The 19,077-nt window shown below is 36.6% G+C and overlaps 1 protein-coding gene across 3 annotated transcripts in view; it reads right to left on the bottom strand.

Moving 5' to 3' along the window:
- The window catches only part of sgcd (sarcoglycan, delta (dystrophin-associated glycoprotein)), a 238,869-nt gene that overhangs the window by 166,671 nt on the left and 53,121 nt on the right, over positions 1-19,077 (bottom strand). Inside the window, exon 1 of one of the 3 annotated variants that reach the window (XM_051092719.1) lies at positions 15,739-15,905. The exons of the other annotated variants lie outside the window; for them this stretch is intronic. Coding sequence (XP_050948676.1) covers positions 15,739-15,876 — 138 coding nt within the window. The 5' untranslated portion in view covers positions 15,877-15,905. Of the gene's footprint in view, positions 1-15,738; positions 15,906-19,077 lie in introns of those variants that run through there. 3 annotated transcript variants of the gene reach the window in all.

Here is a 19,077-nt window from a genome sequence, read left to right as displayed (position 1 = left end):
TGTTATTTTTTACTCCTGCCCTGAGAGCAGCGCATAGTTTAGTAAAAATAACAGGAATACAAACCTATGGAGTACTCCTGGCCCAAGAGCAAGGCATAGTTTAGTAAAAAATAACAGTAATACGAACCTATTGAATACTCCTGCCCGGAGAGCAGCGCATAATTCAGTTTAGTACTGTTATTTTTACTCCTGCCCTGAGAGCAGCGCTAATGTTAATACTAGCGCTAACTGACTAATTAAATCTCACGGAGATTTGAACGAGCTCTGTTGTCGCTCATATCGGTATCACAGACAGCGCGGTAGTATTGTAAAAGCATGTTTTACTCAATCTACCCCATAAGCAGCTTTGGTGCGATCGACTGATAAAGCAGTTGAATGAAAATGCATAGGATATGATATGTAGTCATGATTATTTGTTCTGTGCGTCTTTGCCGGCTAATTATCTCAGTAAACGTTAGAGTTATGTTGATTTATTATTTTTTTTAAAATAAAATACATGGTAAATTCACTTACCTTGCAGCAAATGCCTCCCACGAAGCATTAATAACGTTTCTGTCTGAAGTGTTCCCTCCACACGTCCAAATTTCCTGACCCCGCCTCTGCTTCAATTTCATTGGTTAAATCTATAAACCAATCATTTTCCTTTCTGCCCTCAGAACATCTTTGGATAAGTGAAACTCTAATCTGCTTCTAGGAAGGATGTAGGCTGTCAAACATACACAACTGTTTGCCAATCTTGGTTTGCTTCCAAATCTACAATTCGTCATGCCTATTCAAAGTTGTAAATTATGATGTTTTTGATGTAAAAATCTTGATAAAAGGATATAATAGATATTATTAAATCTCTTTAGCTCATAAACTTCACGTTACAGGTGTCTTTATCATGCTAGTAAATTATTTATTGTTGACACAAAAGATTTGAAGGAAAGATTGTACTTGTGAGGATTTATTTTATTTTATTTTAATGCTCTAGACCATCTTCCACACAAACACACAGACCCTCAATGGTGCCTCTGTGTTTGGCAGAGATCAGACCCTACAGTGAGTGAAGTGGGCAATACGCCCACATTAGATGAGGGCACTCTCTACGAATCATAACGATCAAATATCAATGGCCCTTTGTACCGCTTTCCTTTGATGTGATGAGTCGCAAGGGATGGGGCAACATACCCTCTCAGGAGCATATTCGGTGCAGCCGTGAAGCGAGGCTGGAGAAGTAAAGGCAAAAATAGAAGCTTTCACTGCCGCTGACCTAATGGATCGGAAAACAAATAAACAAGCGTAAAGTGAAGGGGAAAATGAAAATGAATGAATGCATTTGAAGGCTGCGTTAATGAACCCCACCGGTGGCGTGGAGAGGGGTTATCATGCAGCTTTTATAAGACTGTTTTACAGCACAGCTGAAACTTCAAGGGGGGACATAACAGCAGATGTGCTCCCTTTGTACAGTGCAGGGTTTGTGGTACTTTATAAAGTACTATACTAAAGTACTATGTAGTATTTCATAAAGTCATTCAAACTAATCAAAAATAAGTATATTTTATTAATTATAAACATAATATAGTAATAATTTGGTCCCAAAAAAGGACATTGTGGCTACACTTTGTGCTCCATTTCATTAATACATATGCAAACTCAGCCATGCAAGTAAGCAGAAACAAAAGCATATACGAAGAACTACGTATGCGCATCTCAGAGACAAGACAAGATGAGCATTGAGGTTAAAAAGTATAGAAAAAGTCAGTTGACAGATCGTTTTGCTTCCTCGGCTGGGATCATTTAGAGCCCTCTGAAGCTGCATTCACACAGCATTTTGGAAGTTCAAACTTACGGGCACCATACATATCCATTATATGGAGAGAAATCCTGAATTGTTTTTCTCAAGAAACATAATTTCTTTACATGAACACCTTGAATGACAAAGGGGTAAGTAAATTATCTATAATTTTGTTTTAGAAGTGAACTAATCCTTTAAATCAGTCTTGAATTGTTTGAGGTGTTGCAGGATTTTATTTATTTATTTTTTCAAGTTAGTGGGTCCAATATAGTTTTGGGACCCACTGACAAAAACAGTTGGTTAACTACCTGCTAAAGTGAGGCACACACAACAAGATAATCTGGCTGATTTTGGGCTAAATTCTTACCTTCTGACAATCCGAAGTAAAGTCCTGATTATCTTGAAGGTTCTACAGATTATCTTATCAGATTTTCCTGTGGTGTGCGGTGTGTTAGGAGTGACTGAATCTGCTCTGATGAATATTTATAATCAGAAATCCTGTTGTGTGGGGGGATCCCTGAGGACAAACACACACACACACACACACACACACACACTGTAGATTGTCACGTGGAATGAAATGATTCCTAATCAGAAAGTGAGCTGACAGAAGACAGTAGTATTACTCTCCAGCTCGCACTGTAACGTAAAGTCCATGTTCACACTGTCTCCACCACTTCATCCAAACATTTTTATTTTCTTTCCACAAATATTCTGTAGAAAGCAATCCGAACATTTCTTTTTGCCTGTCATCCACCATTTGTTTACTTTAAAGTCATCTTTGACCGCAAAAGATTGTGCGATTGTTTCCGATGTCTCACACAATCTTTTGCGGTCAAAGATGACTTTAAACAAATCTGATAAAAATTCAAAAATCTTTTAGTGTGGCCCAGTCACCAAAGGGCCAAGTTCATCCGCATGAATGCCTTTTTAAAAACATCCCATAATTTGCTCTGTTTCAAGTCTGGCTGTTATACATGTTCTAAAGGATATGTGATACCCACATGCCTGTTGGTTAAAAGCTTTTTTTCTTCCCAGTGGTCCTTTTACTAGCATTTTACTACAGTTACAGCTTTGATATTGTAGAAGGGACAGAAACATAACCTCTTTTTCTTTACATAAAAAGTAACTTGTGCCTGAGATCTCCAAGTGCCATTTTTTCTTTAGGTTTCAAAAGTAAAGGTTACAATCTTTGTAATGCAACACTGCTCTCTTCAAAAAAACAACAACACTGTGCTTATTTTCTGTCTTTTACTGCTGTCAAGGTCCTGTCTCTACTCCCACCAGGTGGTCCAACAATGGAAGACACAAACGACAACAGATGCCAAGTGGTGACATCCCTGTCAAGTGACAGTCACAACCTAATGAATGTGAGTGGACGTAGCATCTCTATATTGTCTGCTCTTGTAAAGGTGGCTATGTTTCTCTCAGTAGATCTTACAGTCATGTCTTGTTGGACTACTTTAGAGAAATGTAAGCAGTAGAAAGAATGGGCATCAGTTTAGCGTACTAACCACTACTTCCTCCCCCATCTGATATTTTTCTTTTAAACTGCTGCCAACATCTACTGCATTGTTCCAGCTGTCAATCACAGTGAAACTGAGCTGCCCTTCCATCGCTGTTCTCCAGAACTCGGTTCTATCTCAGTGCTTCTCCAAACTATAGGACTTCACTACTGGGTACAATCATGATTAATGGCACAGTCATAGTGTAATCAGCAAAGAACCATGTTTGACCTTCCTCTATCATGGTACAGAAGTCCTAACAAAAGCTCTAACATGGGAAAATCCAATTCTAATGTTGTAACTTGAGGGCGTAGTGACCTTTATGTCTTGTTTCAGCACTAGCACTGCACTAATACGACAGAGACATACAGACATTATTGCACAATGTTCATCAGAGAGTAAGTATGAAGAATATCTCTACAGGAGACACTTCGTAACAATCAACCATCCATTTATCACATCATTTAAAATTTCTGGAAAAAATTAGTTTTCTAATTTGCCTCAAAATAACTGCAATGAATCACCTTGGACTCATTGTTCAACACCCTGAGCATCAAAACCACCATTTAAGGAACAGTTCACTCAGAAATGAATAATCGGTTATTATTTATTCACCCTTATGTCATTCTGAACAAGTTTGACTTTCTTTGTTCTATAGAGCACAAAAGGTGAATTTATAAGTGCTCATGAAATGAATAATGATTCTTTTGAGTCCGATCTTTTTAATTAATTGGTTTGATGCAGTTAACAAAACCATTCTTGATTTTGTTTACAAATGTGCGTACAGCTTCAGACTTATAGGGCACAAGTCATATGTATTATTTTTATTTTACATGTATGGTGCTTTTGCACCCTTCTCTCTCTATTAATTATAACTGAAACAGAACTACAAGTACAGTCTGCAGAGTTTCCCTTTTAGAGTTTCCCGTTGTCAAACCTACACTGCTCATGATAGAAAAAAAAATGTGATGTGATCCCTCTGACACAAACTCCAATGCTTAACAAAATATTAATGCACTTCACACTGTAAAGAAGAACAGAACATAACAGCTACAGCATCTGTATAAACAATTAATGAGACAAGCACCACGGCAATTCAAACAGTGGAGCAGAAGTTGCTTCAAAGTGTCAGGAATATAAACCACCTGCTGTTCTTTAGATGCTTCTGCTATCTACACAGAAAAGATACGAGGAAAAAAACTGTTCTGGATCATTACATGAGAACTGAAGTGCATTATTATTTTGACTCAAACATCAGCTAGTTCAGGAGTGAATTTCCCATCTTCAGCCACTAAATCCTCGCTGTCTTGCGTGAATCTGATGAAGACAAATTATACCGAACTTAATACCGCATTCTTTCCTCCAGTAATCCCAACTTTTGCTACAAAAAGTTTTGGCTTAAGACATGTACCAAAATTGATGGATGGGACTTTCTCATGCAAGGTATCCACATAATAATGCTACAGCTTCATCTTTGCTAGCATTCCATTTAAAAAGTTGTTTTTTTTTTTTTGTCTCTCTCTCCCAAAAGCATTTAAAAATAAATAAATTAATTAATTAATCTACTTAAAGCCTGTAACATTTTCAAGCGACTGCCCTTCGTTATGTGGTCAATGATGCTTAGTCCTCTCATTAGTATACTATAATAATTAAATAGTATAATATAATATTAAATATTATAATAATATTACATCGTAAAATTTAAAGAATTAATTACAATATATTTATTATTATTATTATTATTATTATTATTATTATTATTATTATTATTATTATTATTAATGTCTATACTACTTAGGTGAGCAGTAAACTCAAATTGTGGACTTAATTTCTTGTTAAAATCATCAGTCTGTATGCCATTATTTTATATGGGTCAGTAAACTTGGTGTTAAATGTACAATTTCACTGGATCTTTAGACCTGAGGATATTTTAGAAATATCTGTTCATTTGCCTGTAACTTAATTTTAGAGTTAGAGAGTAATCAGCCACTGAGGGTGGAGTAGAGTCACTTATTTTTATAGTGCTTTATACAACAGAGATCGTTTCAAAGCAGCTTCACAGGGGCTTATCGATTTAAGTAAACAAATCAAACACCCTGTCAAACACTATTCACGTTTGTCTGTCAGTTAGAAAAAGAAACATACACATTGTTTTTTTTAGCTATTTATTGAGATAATAGCAGTCTATATGGTGTTAGCCAGTGTTTTTTTATTTTTATTTTATTTTTTTATTTTTGTAGCTGGGTTCATTCTTAGGTAGGTGACAGAGTCCTGACGCTCGTATTTTGTCTTGTCTTTTTGTGAGCATGTGGCTTTGAGTGTTCTCGGGGCTGTGCGCTCTCATCCGTATGATGTGTTGTGCATGCGGTCTGTTGTTTTCGCATCCTGGCACTTCTGTCTAGTTTGGTTTCAGTTCTGTGTTAGGCTTCAGACATTCATGCTCCATGTTCTGTCTTTTGTTGTGAGCACATGGGCTAAGTGTTCATACCCTCACTGTGTGCTCTTGTCTTCTGTGTTTTTGAGCACTCTGACTGTGATCACTTTCATTGGCCACATACTTTTGAGACATTGTTTTGCACAAGCACATGGACGGTGCTATGTTTGTTTCTATGTGTCATGTCCTCCACTATTTAATAAATCTACCAATAACATATTTCCAGTATGTTTTGTTTAGTATTAAAGAAACATGCATTGTGCATCAGGTCGTTCAAGTCTTCATGATTACAGGCATGTGCATAATGTCAGCAACTCACTGGTCAGATTCCTCTGTACTCCTCAACAGTTAGTTGAACCGGCTCATTCGGTTCCGAACGTGTTACTTCGGCTGCGTCATCAACCGTAAACTAACGTTTGATTCAGTTTGACTTGTAAACCGGCTTGACTGGTTCTTGAAAACCTGCTCAAGAGAATGATTTCGTTCTCGAATCGAACATCACTAGTGTCTATCATGTCAGCGCTCCATGACTCAATCCTGTGGTGACCAGCCCTGGACTGCATATTCACCCATGGGGCAGTTTATGTTTGTCTTTTTTCTTGTTTTTGAATTTAAAATAAAGCCCATTGTCCTCTGCATGTCCATTCTTTGCCTTTCTCCCTACACCCTCACCTGCCAACTTAATAGCTGTACAATTATTATATTTATCACAAAACAAACAAACAAACTGAAAACTGAAAACTGAAATAGGTGTCACTGAAATTACATACTTTACCTTTAAATAAATAATATTAATTTTAGTCTGAAATAGCCACTGAAAAATCCTGCATATAACACTAGATAAACCGAGTCTGGGGATGTCCTGTCTGTTTTTTTTTTTTGTGTCTCTCTATCAGCAATGTTTTAAACCATCAAGGGAAAAGCAATTCCCAGATTAATCAAGCATAATGCATATGTGCATCAACAAGCTTGGCACCTTCTCAAAGAGCATACACTTTACTGCTGCTGCAGCTAATCAGCCTCCAACCAGCTTGAAGACAATTTGTGATCCTTGACTTGTTTTCTCCAGTCCCTAGCTCTCTGAGCTCTCTCTCTGAGTTCATTTTAGATGTTAAAGTTTAAGATTCTGCCTATATAATGTCCTTATGATCCTGTTACAGAAAATTTGAAGATTGATTTGGTTAAATTCAGCAAGTCCTCTGACCATAACAGCACTCACTTAATCATCACATAATCAGAAGTATTGAAAAAGGTGCCAGTCTGTTCAAATAATGTAACATTAGGCTTCCATTATCAATAATTGCTCTTTTACTTAATTAGCTGCTTTCAACATCAATCAGGCAATGCTAGGCTTACATTTAAAAGTAGGTCTTTACACCAGGAGCTTGAAGATAAAGGATGAGCAGTAGACAAAATCAAGGGGTGAACTTTCTGTTGCTGCCCTGACTTTGTACCTTAGAAAATGCTGCGTTCTTACTTTTCGGCACCTAATCCTGTTAGAGAGCGTAACCATGCCTCATTATGACAACTTTATCAGCCATTCCACACATATTCAAAACCTTTTGTGCCTTTACGGAACTCAATTTCTGCTCTTTTTTTGTTGCCAAGCACTTTTGGAATGAAATTAGAATAGCATCCACTTCAAAAGCTTCTCGCTTTGCTCTGGGTGATTTCTGAAGCATTGTCTAACTTTGGGAAAAGCCCCAGTGCTGGTATTGACTAAATTCAGCTTTTTCTAATAAAAGAGGGCCGCTAAAGCCACACAGGCAGTGGAAAACTGTAACATTGGTTTTTGGCCCTCCTTAGTTACTGTTATGTCTGACAAACAATGCTGCTTTCACACTACATGTTCTAACACGGTAAAAAATACATTGCGGTGCAAAGAGGAAACTGACAACATGCCAACAGACAAGAATTTTTTTTAAGAAATTCAAACAATAAATACTGTTTTGTGGCTCTTCAGTGTGTTGTGACAAATCAGTGTATTACCTTATTAGATCACCGATCAAATTTTTCTTTTCACTTTTCTTCTTTTTTAAAGCACGAAGAAAAAACATGAATGAACATCTGAACGTATTTTATTTCAACCACAGAAAGACGTCAATACACACAATGTTTCAAGTTTAAGTCCACCGAAGTTAATCTACTCTCCTGTCTAATTTGTTTGTCGGACAGACATTGTGATTGGTCAGATCGCCTGTCAGTCAAGCTGTTTGCAAATGTTAAAACTATGAACTCAGATTTTTGCCTCAAAAAACTCCTAATTTGCTGCTTATTAATAATTTGTAAAATAGTTTTCTTTTTTTTTTTTCTTGTTTCAAAAAGCACTGATTCAAAACACTGAATCATACCGACCATACCTGCAACCCACCAGTTGAGAATCCCTGATCTAAACAACTTCTAATGAAGTCCAGCATATGGTAACTGCTCATCTAAATAGACTTTAGAAGCAGCAGTTTTTAAAAGCTGCTAGCTGTTTATCAGCCCACCATTTGGCAAGCTCCATTGACGACAAGAAAATAAGTGCAGTGGCTAAAGGTGTATTGATTCCAATCAAATAAATTGCCATCGGCTCAGTTCTGTGTTGATAACTCAATAATGCTGGATTGTCACTGAGTAACATTTAGCTTGGACATTTGAGTTCTAACTAGTGCAAGGAGCACACTTCCACCACTGGATCTATTAAACCAATTTGACATTCTTTATGGTGGAACCCATTTCAGTTCGCTTTTATAGCCACTTTTCATTCGGCTGAGAGAGGAGCTTAGCATACCTATAAATGATGGAAAGTACGAATGTGAAGATAATGGCTTCTGCTTGACTGTCAAAGAATAAACAAGCAAGAAGACTTATGCATTCATGGTGGCTGCAAATCACAGAGTGGAGGTAGAGCCTCTAAATGAAGTAGAAAGGCCCAAGAGTGCAGAGTCAGGAGGGAGACAGAGTGACAGGTGTGCTTTAAGCCTGGCACACATTCAAAGATGAGCACAGCCTCTGTAGAGCTCATGGGAACATCACAGAGACAGAAATAGCATTTCTAGTGCATCGGTAGTAAATGTTTCTTCCAAACTTGGCTTCTTTGTGGTGGTGAAATCATACATTTTTGCGTTTCTGGGGTTACGTTTAACTTTATGCAGAGGCAGCATTCAGCAGATCAGTGTCAAATACATTTCCAGACACCCAGGTCACTTTTTAAATCTGTTAGCTCACATCTTAAAGTGGTAGAACCTTTCTTTATGTGTATCATGCAGATCTATGGGTAAAACAATTGTCCCTGGGCAACCCAGTTCACTTTATAGTTTACATAAATAGTAGACAGATACATAGAAAAATATTTATTACTCCTAATTATTGAATTCTACACTTGTTTCTGGACAATAAATATTAGATATGATCAGTTACAATACTGGATCAATGTTGTTGAAGGCTGATTAAGAATTCTATACCATTTTAAAACATTTTAACAAATAATGTATTCATGACAATAACTATTAACAACAGCAACAACAACAGTAAACCAGTTTTGGTTTTGGGTGGTTGGCTCATGTGTTTGCTTTGTGACCTTGTTTTTAGTTTGTTCCCTTAGTTGCTCATTAATTGGTTGTTTGCACCTGATATTCATTTTGTTCATTGGTTTGTGTCAAAAGTTAGACATTTTGTTTATTGTGTTCGACTCAAAACGATGTAGTATACATGCCAGACCAGTATGCGGCACTGTAATTCTGCCACAGTGCCACAGAGACACGTTAAAAAATGGAGAAGAAGACTTGGAGCATGCGCATAAAGGCCCCAAAATACTTCAAACGAAATTGAAGAACGAACTGATATGATGTAATTTTGAAAAATATCAGAATAGAGAAACATCAGAGACAAGTTTTCCAAAGCCATGATGAAAAAAATGAAAGGAAAAAAAATAGAGATAAAGCTGCGAATACCAACTAAATGTTTCAAATAAATGTTGTTACACCATACCGCTGCTGCTGTTTTTTCAATAAGAAAATATAAAAGGTATGCAATAAATAAAATGCCAAAAGAACATACAATAATAAAACTTTTTGTTGTCATCAAATTTAAATCACGACACCACATAAAATATAAAACGGTTTAATAATTTACAAAGTTTAATAAATTAAATGAACAATAACAAGTAACAAACAGGTTTGTAGGGCTGCACAATTATGACAAAAATTATAATTGTCGATTATTACCTTAAAATTGTAATTGAAGCAAAGCTATTTTTTATTTTGCCACATTTTTATATATAGTTTCTTCCTTAAGTATAAAAAAATAAAAAATGTGAAAAATAAAACAAAACAAAAAAAAACTTAAGATAACCTGTAGGAAACGCACACACACACATACATCTTAAGCAAGCAGAATAATAAGTGGATTGATTTATTGATTTATTTATTTATTTATTGTAATTGTGCCTTTGAACGATTACATAATTGTGGCATCTGTAATTGTAATCACGATTAGACATTCGATTAATTGTGCAGCCCTACAGGTTTGTGCTATTGACTCCAATATATATATATATTTTTTTTTTCCACATCATGCTAAAGTTTTCAGACTGTGAGCCATTTACACTTCCCATGAAGGACTGATTATGGAAATGGAATGGTTCTTTTGTATTGCATATATTGTAACATGATATTGTCTCTGAACTGCTGCTAATCATTATCATTTGTCTGTGATAATCTGACCATTGGTACCCATCTCACACCTAGATACACTCCATTATCGCATCGCTGTGTTGTTGTGCGAGCGGCGCGACATATATTTACATTAATCTACACCCTGGCACAAGCTGCACGGGTGGTGTGTGAATGTTCGAAAACAGTATCCCACCGCTCAGCCTTTTCAAACTTCTTTTTGCCCCCAAACAAAGAATGAAAAAACAAACTTTATTTAAAGTATATCAGAACCTTAAACCTTGCGTTCTATTTACATCTATATACATTCTATAGACTGCATTACTTGTCTATATTACTCCCCCAAATGATTTCAGATATTTCTAAAGTCCTTACAGCTTACAACCAAACCCCACAAAGACACTGACCAAGCAAATAAATAGTAAACAACAAAATGACAAATTATGTTTTAGCCACAAAAATAACATTTTATTATGTATGGAAAGCACATACTCTGTTTCTCCCACTCTCTCTCCCTTACAAAGGTACACACACACACACACACGCGCACAAAGAAACATGCTGTCAGTGCTGCTCTGACAATTTTATCAGTAAAATAACTTAGCAACTTAAAAGTCTACATGACATTTCTCATTAACAAGGTAATAACAGCATTGTTCTTGAAGCATATTAACATATTAACAGTTTTGCTATTAGTAGAGATGCTGCTGCCGAGCACTGTTGAAAGACGCATAGACTCAGGTAGGCTAATTTACACACGCTTAATCTCTCTCTCTCATATAACTGCATTATTAAATGCCTTACTATCAACGGTTTAAGCCTCCATAAGTCTAAAATGATGTTTTGGAATTAGCAACCAAGGCAAAAACTTGAGGTGTGGTAACTGTAGTATAAGTGGAATAATTGACTGAAGTCCATTGAAAATAATGCACACCTTAGGTGTAATGTGCGACCTCAGGTGTGCATTATTTTCTAATAATTCAGCGGACCTCAGTCAATTAGTCCTTACTTATATTATATTTCAACAGTACTGCTGCCCTTCAAGGGAGCTCGAAAAGAGTCTAAATCAGACAAGCATCATTTTAGATTGTGTGTTCCTCCCTTTCCATATTACATCTCGGGTGGGGATACACACAATATTTGCATTGGTTGTTTGGGAGAGGAGCATGCATGGTCAGCTCTCCAAGGTGCTGACTGACTTCATTGTGAGCAGCTGCTGCTGTGAACACTCTGCTCCCGGTGGGCACTCTTTGAGGTGGTGGAGTCTCACAGATGAATGTACCAAAAAAAAAAAAGGGTTAGGGATGGGCTCTACCTTATCTCTGCCCTCACCTCATCCAAACCAGCAGAAACTTAATTTAGTGTATGTGAAAGTGTTGGACACTTATGTCCACAGAGCTTCCCTGTGGAGAAAGACTGATCAGTTGTTCATATGCCTTGGTCCACCTAAGAAAGAGTTCTATGCAACCAGTCAGACATTGAGCATGTAGATAGTTGATCTCCCTCGCTTTTGAATCCTTTGGCCTCCCTTCTCCTTTGGGGGTCAGAGCGTACTCAACTCCACCACAAATGGAACAGAACATCTATGACTGTATTGATTATATACTGTATGATTATGATTATGATTATGACTGTAACCATGGTTCCCCGAGAAAGAACAAGATGCTGCGTCTCCCTGCGTCCCCCACCTTACTGCATCCCTGTGTGCAACTTGCTTCAAGCTAACAGAAGCTAATGCTGTTTGTTCCAGATGCGCTTTTAAGTTTCCTGGTCTCTATGTTACCCCATCCATGATCTCACCACTCCATTGGACTGATTTCACACATGCTTCAGGACACAATTACTCTGATGTTTTCCCGCCACAGCGTGTCTAGTTCCCTCTTGGGGAACCATAGTTACAGTTGTAACCCGAGACAATATTTAGTATAACAATATCATAATTATTGAAACAGAAACATAATGCTACTATGATGTTGTATATAGAACAAGTATACAAAAATGTATATTTTCTATCTAATCTCTAATCTCTAATCAAATAAACCTCATTCTATGGAACAAATCTACAGCAATTTGCAATGCCTTCAATACTTGTCATCTCTCCATCTGAATAACAAATAATAGATCCACTTATTTTTTAGCCCGACAAGTGTTCATGTTGATTGTTTTCCTGGCACAGCTGGTCGTCTCCTTCTCTCATTCTTTCTTTGAGCTTCTAATGAGATGCAAAAGCAAACCCCCAGAGTATGTGCTCAGCGTTCAGCACAGCATTCAAAGTGGAAGGAGAACCTGAGACGTGCAGCCGCTTCACTCCGCTCTAATTCTGCAAGGCCAAACAAGTACTCCTGCCATCACTTCTCCTGCCTCGCATGCCTGTGGAGTCCCTTTGCCTTGTCATCCTGATCACAAAACATTTCCCTTCTTACATCCCTGTCCAAGGATGTGAAGCATCCATATAGCACCTTTTCAGAATGTAAGTAGTGTGTATTTATTTTAGTGCTCATATTAACAGGTTACAGCATTCACTCTATGGGCCTCTTTCATGAAACTTGTGAAAATAAATGAGTAAATTATAATAATTAGAATAATTATTCAATTAATGTGTATCCACCAAAGTGTTTTAGCCAGCTGAAAAAATGCTGGGTGCCCTTCTGAAAATGGCGCTTCAGAACTCTTTGGTGGCACAGCGTTTTTTCCAGCTGAGACGCTTTGGGTTGCTATGATCCACGACAATAACGTATTACTAGTATCTCATTTAAAGAATATTACTGAATATAAAAAGTATACAGCAATATTAACTTCTCCATTGTTGTTCGGTCGTTGTACAAGTAGGATGGTTGGTCGGTGTAGTATTTGTCCCACCCCTCCTCCACTGATTGAAATTTTCATGGCATTTTCATGAATTCAAAAGTTAATTCAAAAGTTTATGTCAGAAGGGCTTTACGAACGATTTACAGTTTACACAAAAAGTCATTCTGCTCGTGTTTCATGAATGAGGCCCTACATATGTAAGCTATGTGTATTTATTGTTCATATTAACATGTTATAGCATTCATACTGTGTATTTAAGCAGAATGCATGATTCCCTCAAACATTAAATCCAGGAAATATGAAAATTTCCTGGAAAAGTTATGTAAATTTGCTGTCAAGAGATGTGAAACGCTGTAAGTAAGAAAAAGAAGAAAAAAATCATGATAATGATAATGTCCTGGCTGACAATTACCTGTTCCATTCCTTCAACACAATGCAGAAAATTCCTTGATATTAGCATGGTACATTGTGTCATATTTCTACAGACTTTTTGTAAGTGCAGTGTTATTTTAGTATCGTTTTTATTATTTCAGTTTTTTATGGATTTGTATTATTTATTTCTTAGCCTATTTAGCTTTATTTTTATAAGTTAGTTTTTCATCTTACCCACATTCTAAATAAATAAATAATCTTAGCTGTTTATCTCAGCTATATTTGCTACATCTTAGCTACATTAGCTATATCACCCAGCAATGTGAGTTCTTATTATCAAATGAACATGATGGAACATAAGCCAGATGCATGTTGTTTTGGCTCACTGTGTGGCAAACTTAAATAGATACTTCACCCAATAGTTTTCTTCTAAATTTCTTCATCATTTGCTTTCCCTTATGTCATATTTGCTTGTTTTATTTCATCTGTAGAGTACAAACAAAGATATTCTGACAAAAGTCAAGAATCAGGTGTGAGTCACAAAGTAAGCTGCTGTAATGATTTTCATTTTGAGACTATTATTTGTCTTCTTGATAATGCAGTGCTCACTCTCTAGAGATAATGAAAGCAAACAATGTTTACAAATCAAATATGCGTCATTTCAGCTCATGACAATTAATTTCACCCCAGAGAATGTCAAAGAACATCTGATTCATGAGGCATGGAATATGACCAGGTATAGGAATCTTTTGTGGAAAAAAAGTAAGAGGAAACAGGCCTGAAGATGCTGAAATCTTGCATAAAACAGAGATGTTCCTTCGCACACACACACACACACACACACACACACACACACACACAATACTGCTGTTAACCTACAGTGAGTGTGGATGGGACATGCAAGCATCTAGCTCTGGGAGGAAACATCATTTCAAGCTTGAGTGGCCACTGCACTGTCTTGTGTCCTGCCAAATCGAAACAACGGCAGTATTTCAAATTTCCTGACCTTTCTGATTTATTCCCCTAACCACTGGCCTGTGTACACTGTCCTCTGGTCACTTTTTTTCGTAATATGATCGAATTGGTTGCTGGACTGAGTAGATATCAAGAACTGACTAACACCATAAAAAATTGAAATGATCACACAAAAATATACAAAAAAAGTCCTTAAACTATTTATTCATATTTATTTTACCCTGCAGTTTAGTTCACGGCATTTGAGGACAAGAGACTTTCAGACAAATAGACTGTGTTGGCATCTGCTTAATTAGGCTGCTTCTGCCAAGTGACAAATGAGTTTGTGCCAAAATACATCAGAGTATGATTGGACTTTTGACATCAACAACAAAAGATATGGGAAGCAATTGGTCATCCCTTTGAAAACATTTTCTATTATATACACAATACTGTATACAGTATATATGTACAGTACTATTCAAATGTTGTGGTAAAATGTAAAATTGGATGGTTTTTATAATGTTTTTTTTTGGTCTGGATGATTTTATAATGTTTTTTTTTAAAGTCTCTTATACACACACAGGCTACATTTATTTGTCAAAATAAATAAATATTGTAAGAACCTTAACATTGTGAAATATTATTACAATTTAAAACAACTGTTTTCTATTTTAACATATTTTAAAAAGTAATTTATTTCTATGATGGCTAATCTGTACTTTTAGATTTCAGTTACATGATGCTTTAGAAATCATTCTAATACGCTGATTTAGTGCTCTAAAAGCCTTATTATTATTATTATCATCATCATCATCAATATTGGAAAAAAGTTTGTGTTGTTTAATATTTTGGTGGAAACCTTAATACTTTTTTTGGAATTATGATGGTTTGTCAAGGGGCTTTACCATACAAAATACACATGAACTTATTAAAGTGGAGTTCAAACTTTGCATCTTATAGGTGAAGACAATAAAAACAAAAAGCAAAGGTTGAAGGTTTCTGGATTATCGCTTTTTGTTTCTGTGACATACTGTATACAGTAGAATAAAGGGATAAATTAAGGGCTGTGACACACATGCCTGCTCCTCTAACCATATTTATATATTATGTCAAGCACAAATATACTTAACAAGTCACAGCTCAGTACCCATGTTTAATAATTGCCCAGATGGTGACCATGCCAGATCCTGCACAATAATTAAAACTAAAGAGAAAAACAGCCACACTCACTCTTTTCTCCCTCCATGTTGGCCTTGGATGACCTAGTAGCCGTCCGCTCAGCACAGGGGGATTGTGAGGCAGTAATAGCCCACCTGTTCGTCCACACGACCCTTCCCTGTTAGACCTGAGGCCCTGTCGTCCTGCCATGTAATAAAACACAGACAGAGGCTGGTGCTGTCTTCACTAAGGACCTTCATTAAAACTCTGGAGTTGTTTGAAAGTCAACAAGTTTTGGGACACAGAACAGTGGCTGGAGCTACAGAAAGGGCCTCTGATTGGAAGAGCTTTAGGTTAGGGAGGAACAACCATCCCGAGTGGGGGTTTACACGCCCCATAGGCCAGACCCCAATCAAACACAGAGTTATGGAGACAAAGAGTCTATGCAACTCAAAGGGAGTTGAATTAATACAAGCCCAAGAGCAAGATCCCAGTGGGCTGTGGCATTTGAATAATATGGACTCACATCAACAAGCCTCAGTGTGCTGTGGGCCTACTGCTTGTTTTGTCAAAGGCTTTGTTGTGTGTAAGTATCCAGGGTCACACAGAACTCTAGATAATGCCACACATTCAGAGCAGGAAAATATGGGTACATAAGAGATGGCATGAACTGCGAATGGCCAAAACAAAATAGTAAATGTACTGCAAGAATATTTATTTATTTAATTTTAGAGTATACTTGGCATCCTTCAGCACCTTCGGTTTTTCATTATTATTACAATGCAACTGCAATGTAACATGAGAACTAATGAAAATTAACCAAGATGATGTACTATATTTAGGAGATGATAACACTAAATCCACTACAATACTTTATTAGTACAATTCAGAAAATCGGCTGAAGTTTCCAAATTTTAACACTTCGCAACAGTAACCGTATGTTTTTGGACGATGCCATTTGCAATAATGCAAGTGATATCAAGCAGAAAATTAGCTGGCCCCTTCTGGCACAAAGTCAATGGCCTCTGATTTTTCCCCTGAGGGAACACTCTGTTCAAATACAGTCACGAAGCCCACACGTTGTACCATTTCAGTTATGACAATTTAAATTCATGATAGATTTCACACCCTAATTCATCTTGTCCTTATATTTACATAATATTCCAAGCAAAGTGGAATAATCTTCCTGTTTTGCTTACCCTTTGTAAAGCTGACAGTACAAGGTGTTTAATACCTGTTGAGGAAAATGAGAATAAAAAAAAAAAAAAACCCAAAGCTCTATGCAAACACCATGTTGAGCCACACAGTGCTGAATAAAACTCAGCTTTGCAGAAACAATAATGGCATAGATTACCCGCCAAATGTCATACAAGCAGGCAGGGTTAGGATGCTATGAAGTGGGATCTACTGCTGGCTTGGCAAACAGAGGTGCGCTTCTCGCCTTGTTTGATAAATACGCATTTGCCAAATTGGATTTAGATAGGATGTTCTCTATCTAAGGTTCTACAGATGCTCATTTGCATGTAGGTTCAGTGTGGAGGCAACAGCATGGTGGGATGAGAGATTTCCCTCACAATAATGTAGAACCGGCCCTCCGCACCTGCAGTCACTTGCATTTGTATATATTTAAAGTAGGCACAAATGCTCTTCTTCCTAAACTGAAAATACTACCTGTAGGTAACAGATATGACAGATAAACTTAGATGTAAACATTTTATAGCATCACTTGCCATAGATGTTAGATGTTTAAAACAAAAAAAAGTTGAAACTTCTTCATAAAATTAAGTTTAAGTACATACTACATGTATATGGCCCCATATAGTAGAGACAGACAGACAGACAGACAGACAGATAGATTTTATTTTAAGGTCCAGTTCTCACTATTATGACTTTTGCTTCAATAAACTTTTCATTTGCTGCATTAATAGTTAGTAAGGTAGTTAAGGTATGGGGTTTAGGTATGGGGTAGGATTAGGGGATCTTAATTATGGTAATGGAGAATAGGGTGTTAATATGTGCTTTATATGCACTAATAAACAGCCAATACGCTTTGTAATATGCATGCTAGTTAATAGAAGAAAAAAAAATGCATGGTGGTCTATTATTTAATTCATTCTGAGATTATTCATAGTGTGTTGTATCATATCCAGGGGGTATTTTAACCAGAATAAGTTCATTTTTAAGTGTATTTTTGCCTGGCTTTGTTAATGCACTGGACTTATTGCTTTGCACAAAAGAGAACAGTGGTACAAGAGGATTACCAAATCATTTTAAGTGTGAAAATACAGCAAAAAAAAAAAAAACTTGTGACAAGGTCTCTAAAATAAACAGGCCTTCACTTTAAGCTTTCATTTCATGATGAGTGATGTTTTGCTAAGGGGGAAAAAAGCTGGAAAAATACCAAGCAAATATCTTAGAGCTGGAAAAAATGAAAAGAGTGGCAGTTTCATTTCACACAGTAAGATGCAACATGCCAAGTTGGGTCAGAGCAGTATACTTTACAGTTATTTGCAACATATTAACTACTAGAATCCATTCAATGTGCCAATAATAAATCATGTTATATTTCTTTGCATGTCAATTTTCTTGTTATCAAAACATCAAGAAAGCAATGGTGTCTAATTTGAATATGCTCTATATATGATTATTTGCAGTCTTGGGGAACTATGGGGGCTTTGCCTGAGGGTGTAGAAGTGAAACAAAGAACATTAGAGTTTGTTTACACCAGTTTTAATAAGCTTCGGGGTATGTGGAGAGAACACAAATTCGGAGGATAAGAGATGTCCTGGCATCCTCACTTTTATTATATCAACCTAACAACTATTTTATATAATACATAATTTCACAAAACTACAATAATCAGTTTTTTTGGTGAGTTCATGTAAGACTATTGTTATTATTCTTTCCTTTTCCTCTGATAAGACAGAGTAGGTGACTTTCGTTGCACATTCATTTTACCTGAAGATTTTTACCCTGTCATGTCATTCTGTTTTTAGACTACCATGGCATTGATGTTCACCAGCAAAGACATGGATTTAAAAGAAAGGGAAACATAAAAAGCTCTGACAATGAAGCAGAGACTAACTTGACATCCGGAGCCTCTAAAAAATAGCTCAAATATACATTCAAAGACAAACATCCATCAAAACTAAAGGAGATTGAAAGGACCAAGATTACATGTCTTAGTGCTTCCTTCCATAGTCAAAGCAGTAACTGAAGAAATCGTTCTAAAATTGCTGCTTTTAAAAAACTAAATCGAAATTCAGTTTGACACTAAAACGTTGTCTACTCCTGCAAAAGATGCTGTTAGCTATATATTAGTACAGGAATAGGCAACGTCAGTCCTGTGGCTGCTTTGACTAGCCTTAAAAAGTCATCTTTTTTTCTTTTTTTTTCTTTCAAGACAGGTCA

This window comes from Labeo rohita, chromosome 21, assembly GCF_022985175.1.
Source record: "Labeo rohita strain BAU-BD-2019 chromosome 21, IGBB_LRoh.1.0, whole genome shotgun sequence".
NCBI lineage: Eukaryota > Metazoa > Chordata > Actinopteri > Cypriniformes > Cyprinidae > Labeo > Labeo rohita.
The sequence above is the reverse complement of the archived record's forward strand: the minus strand, read 5'-3'. Positions and strand labels throughout refer to the sequence as shown.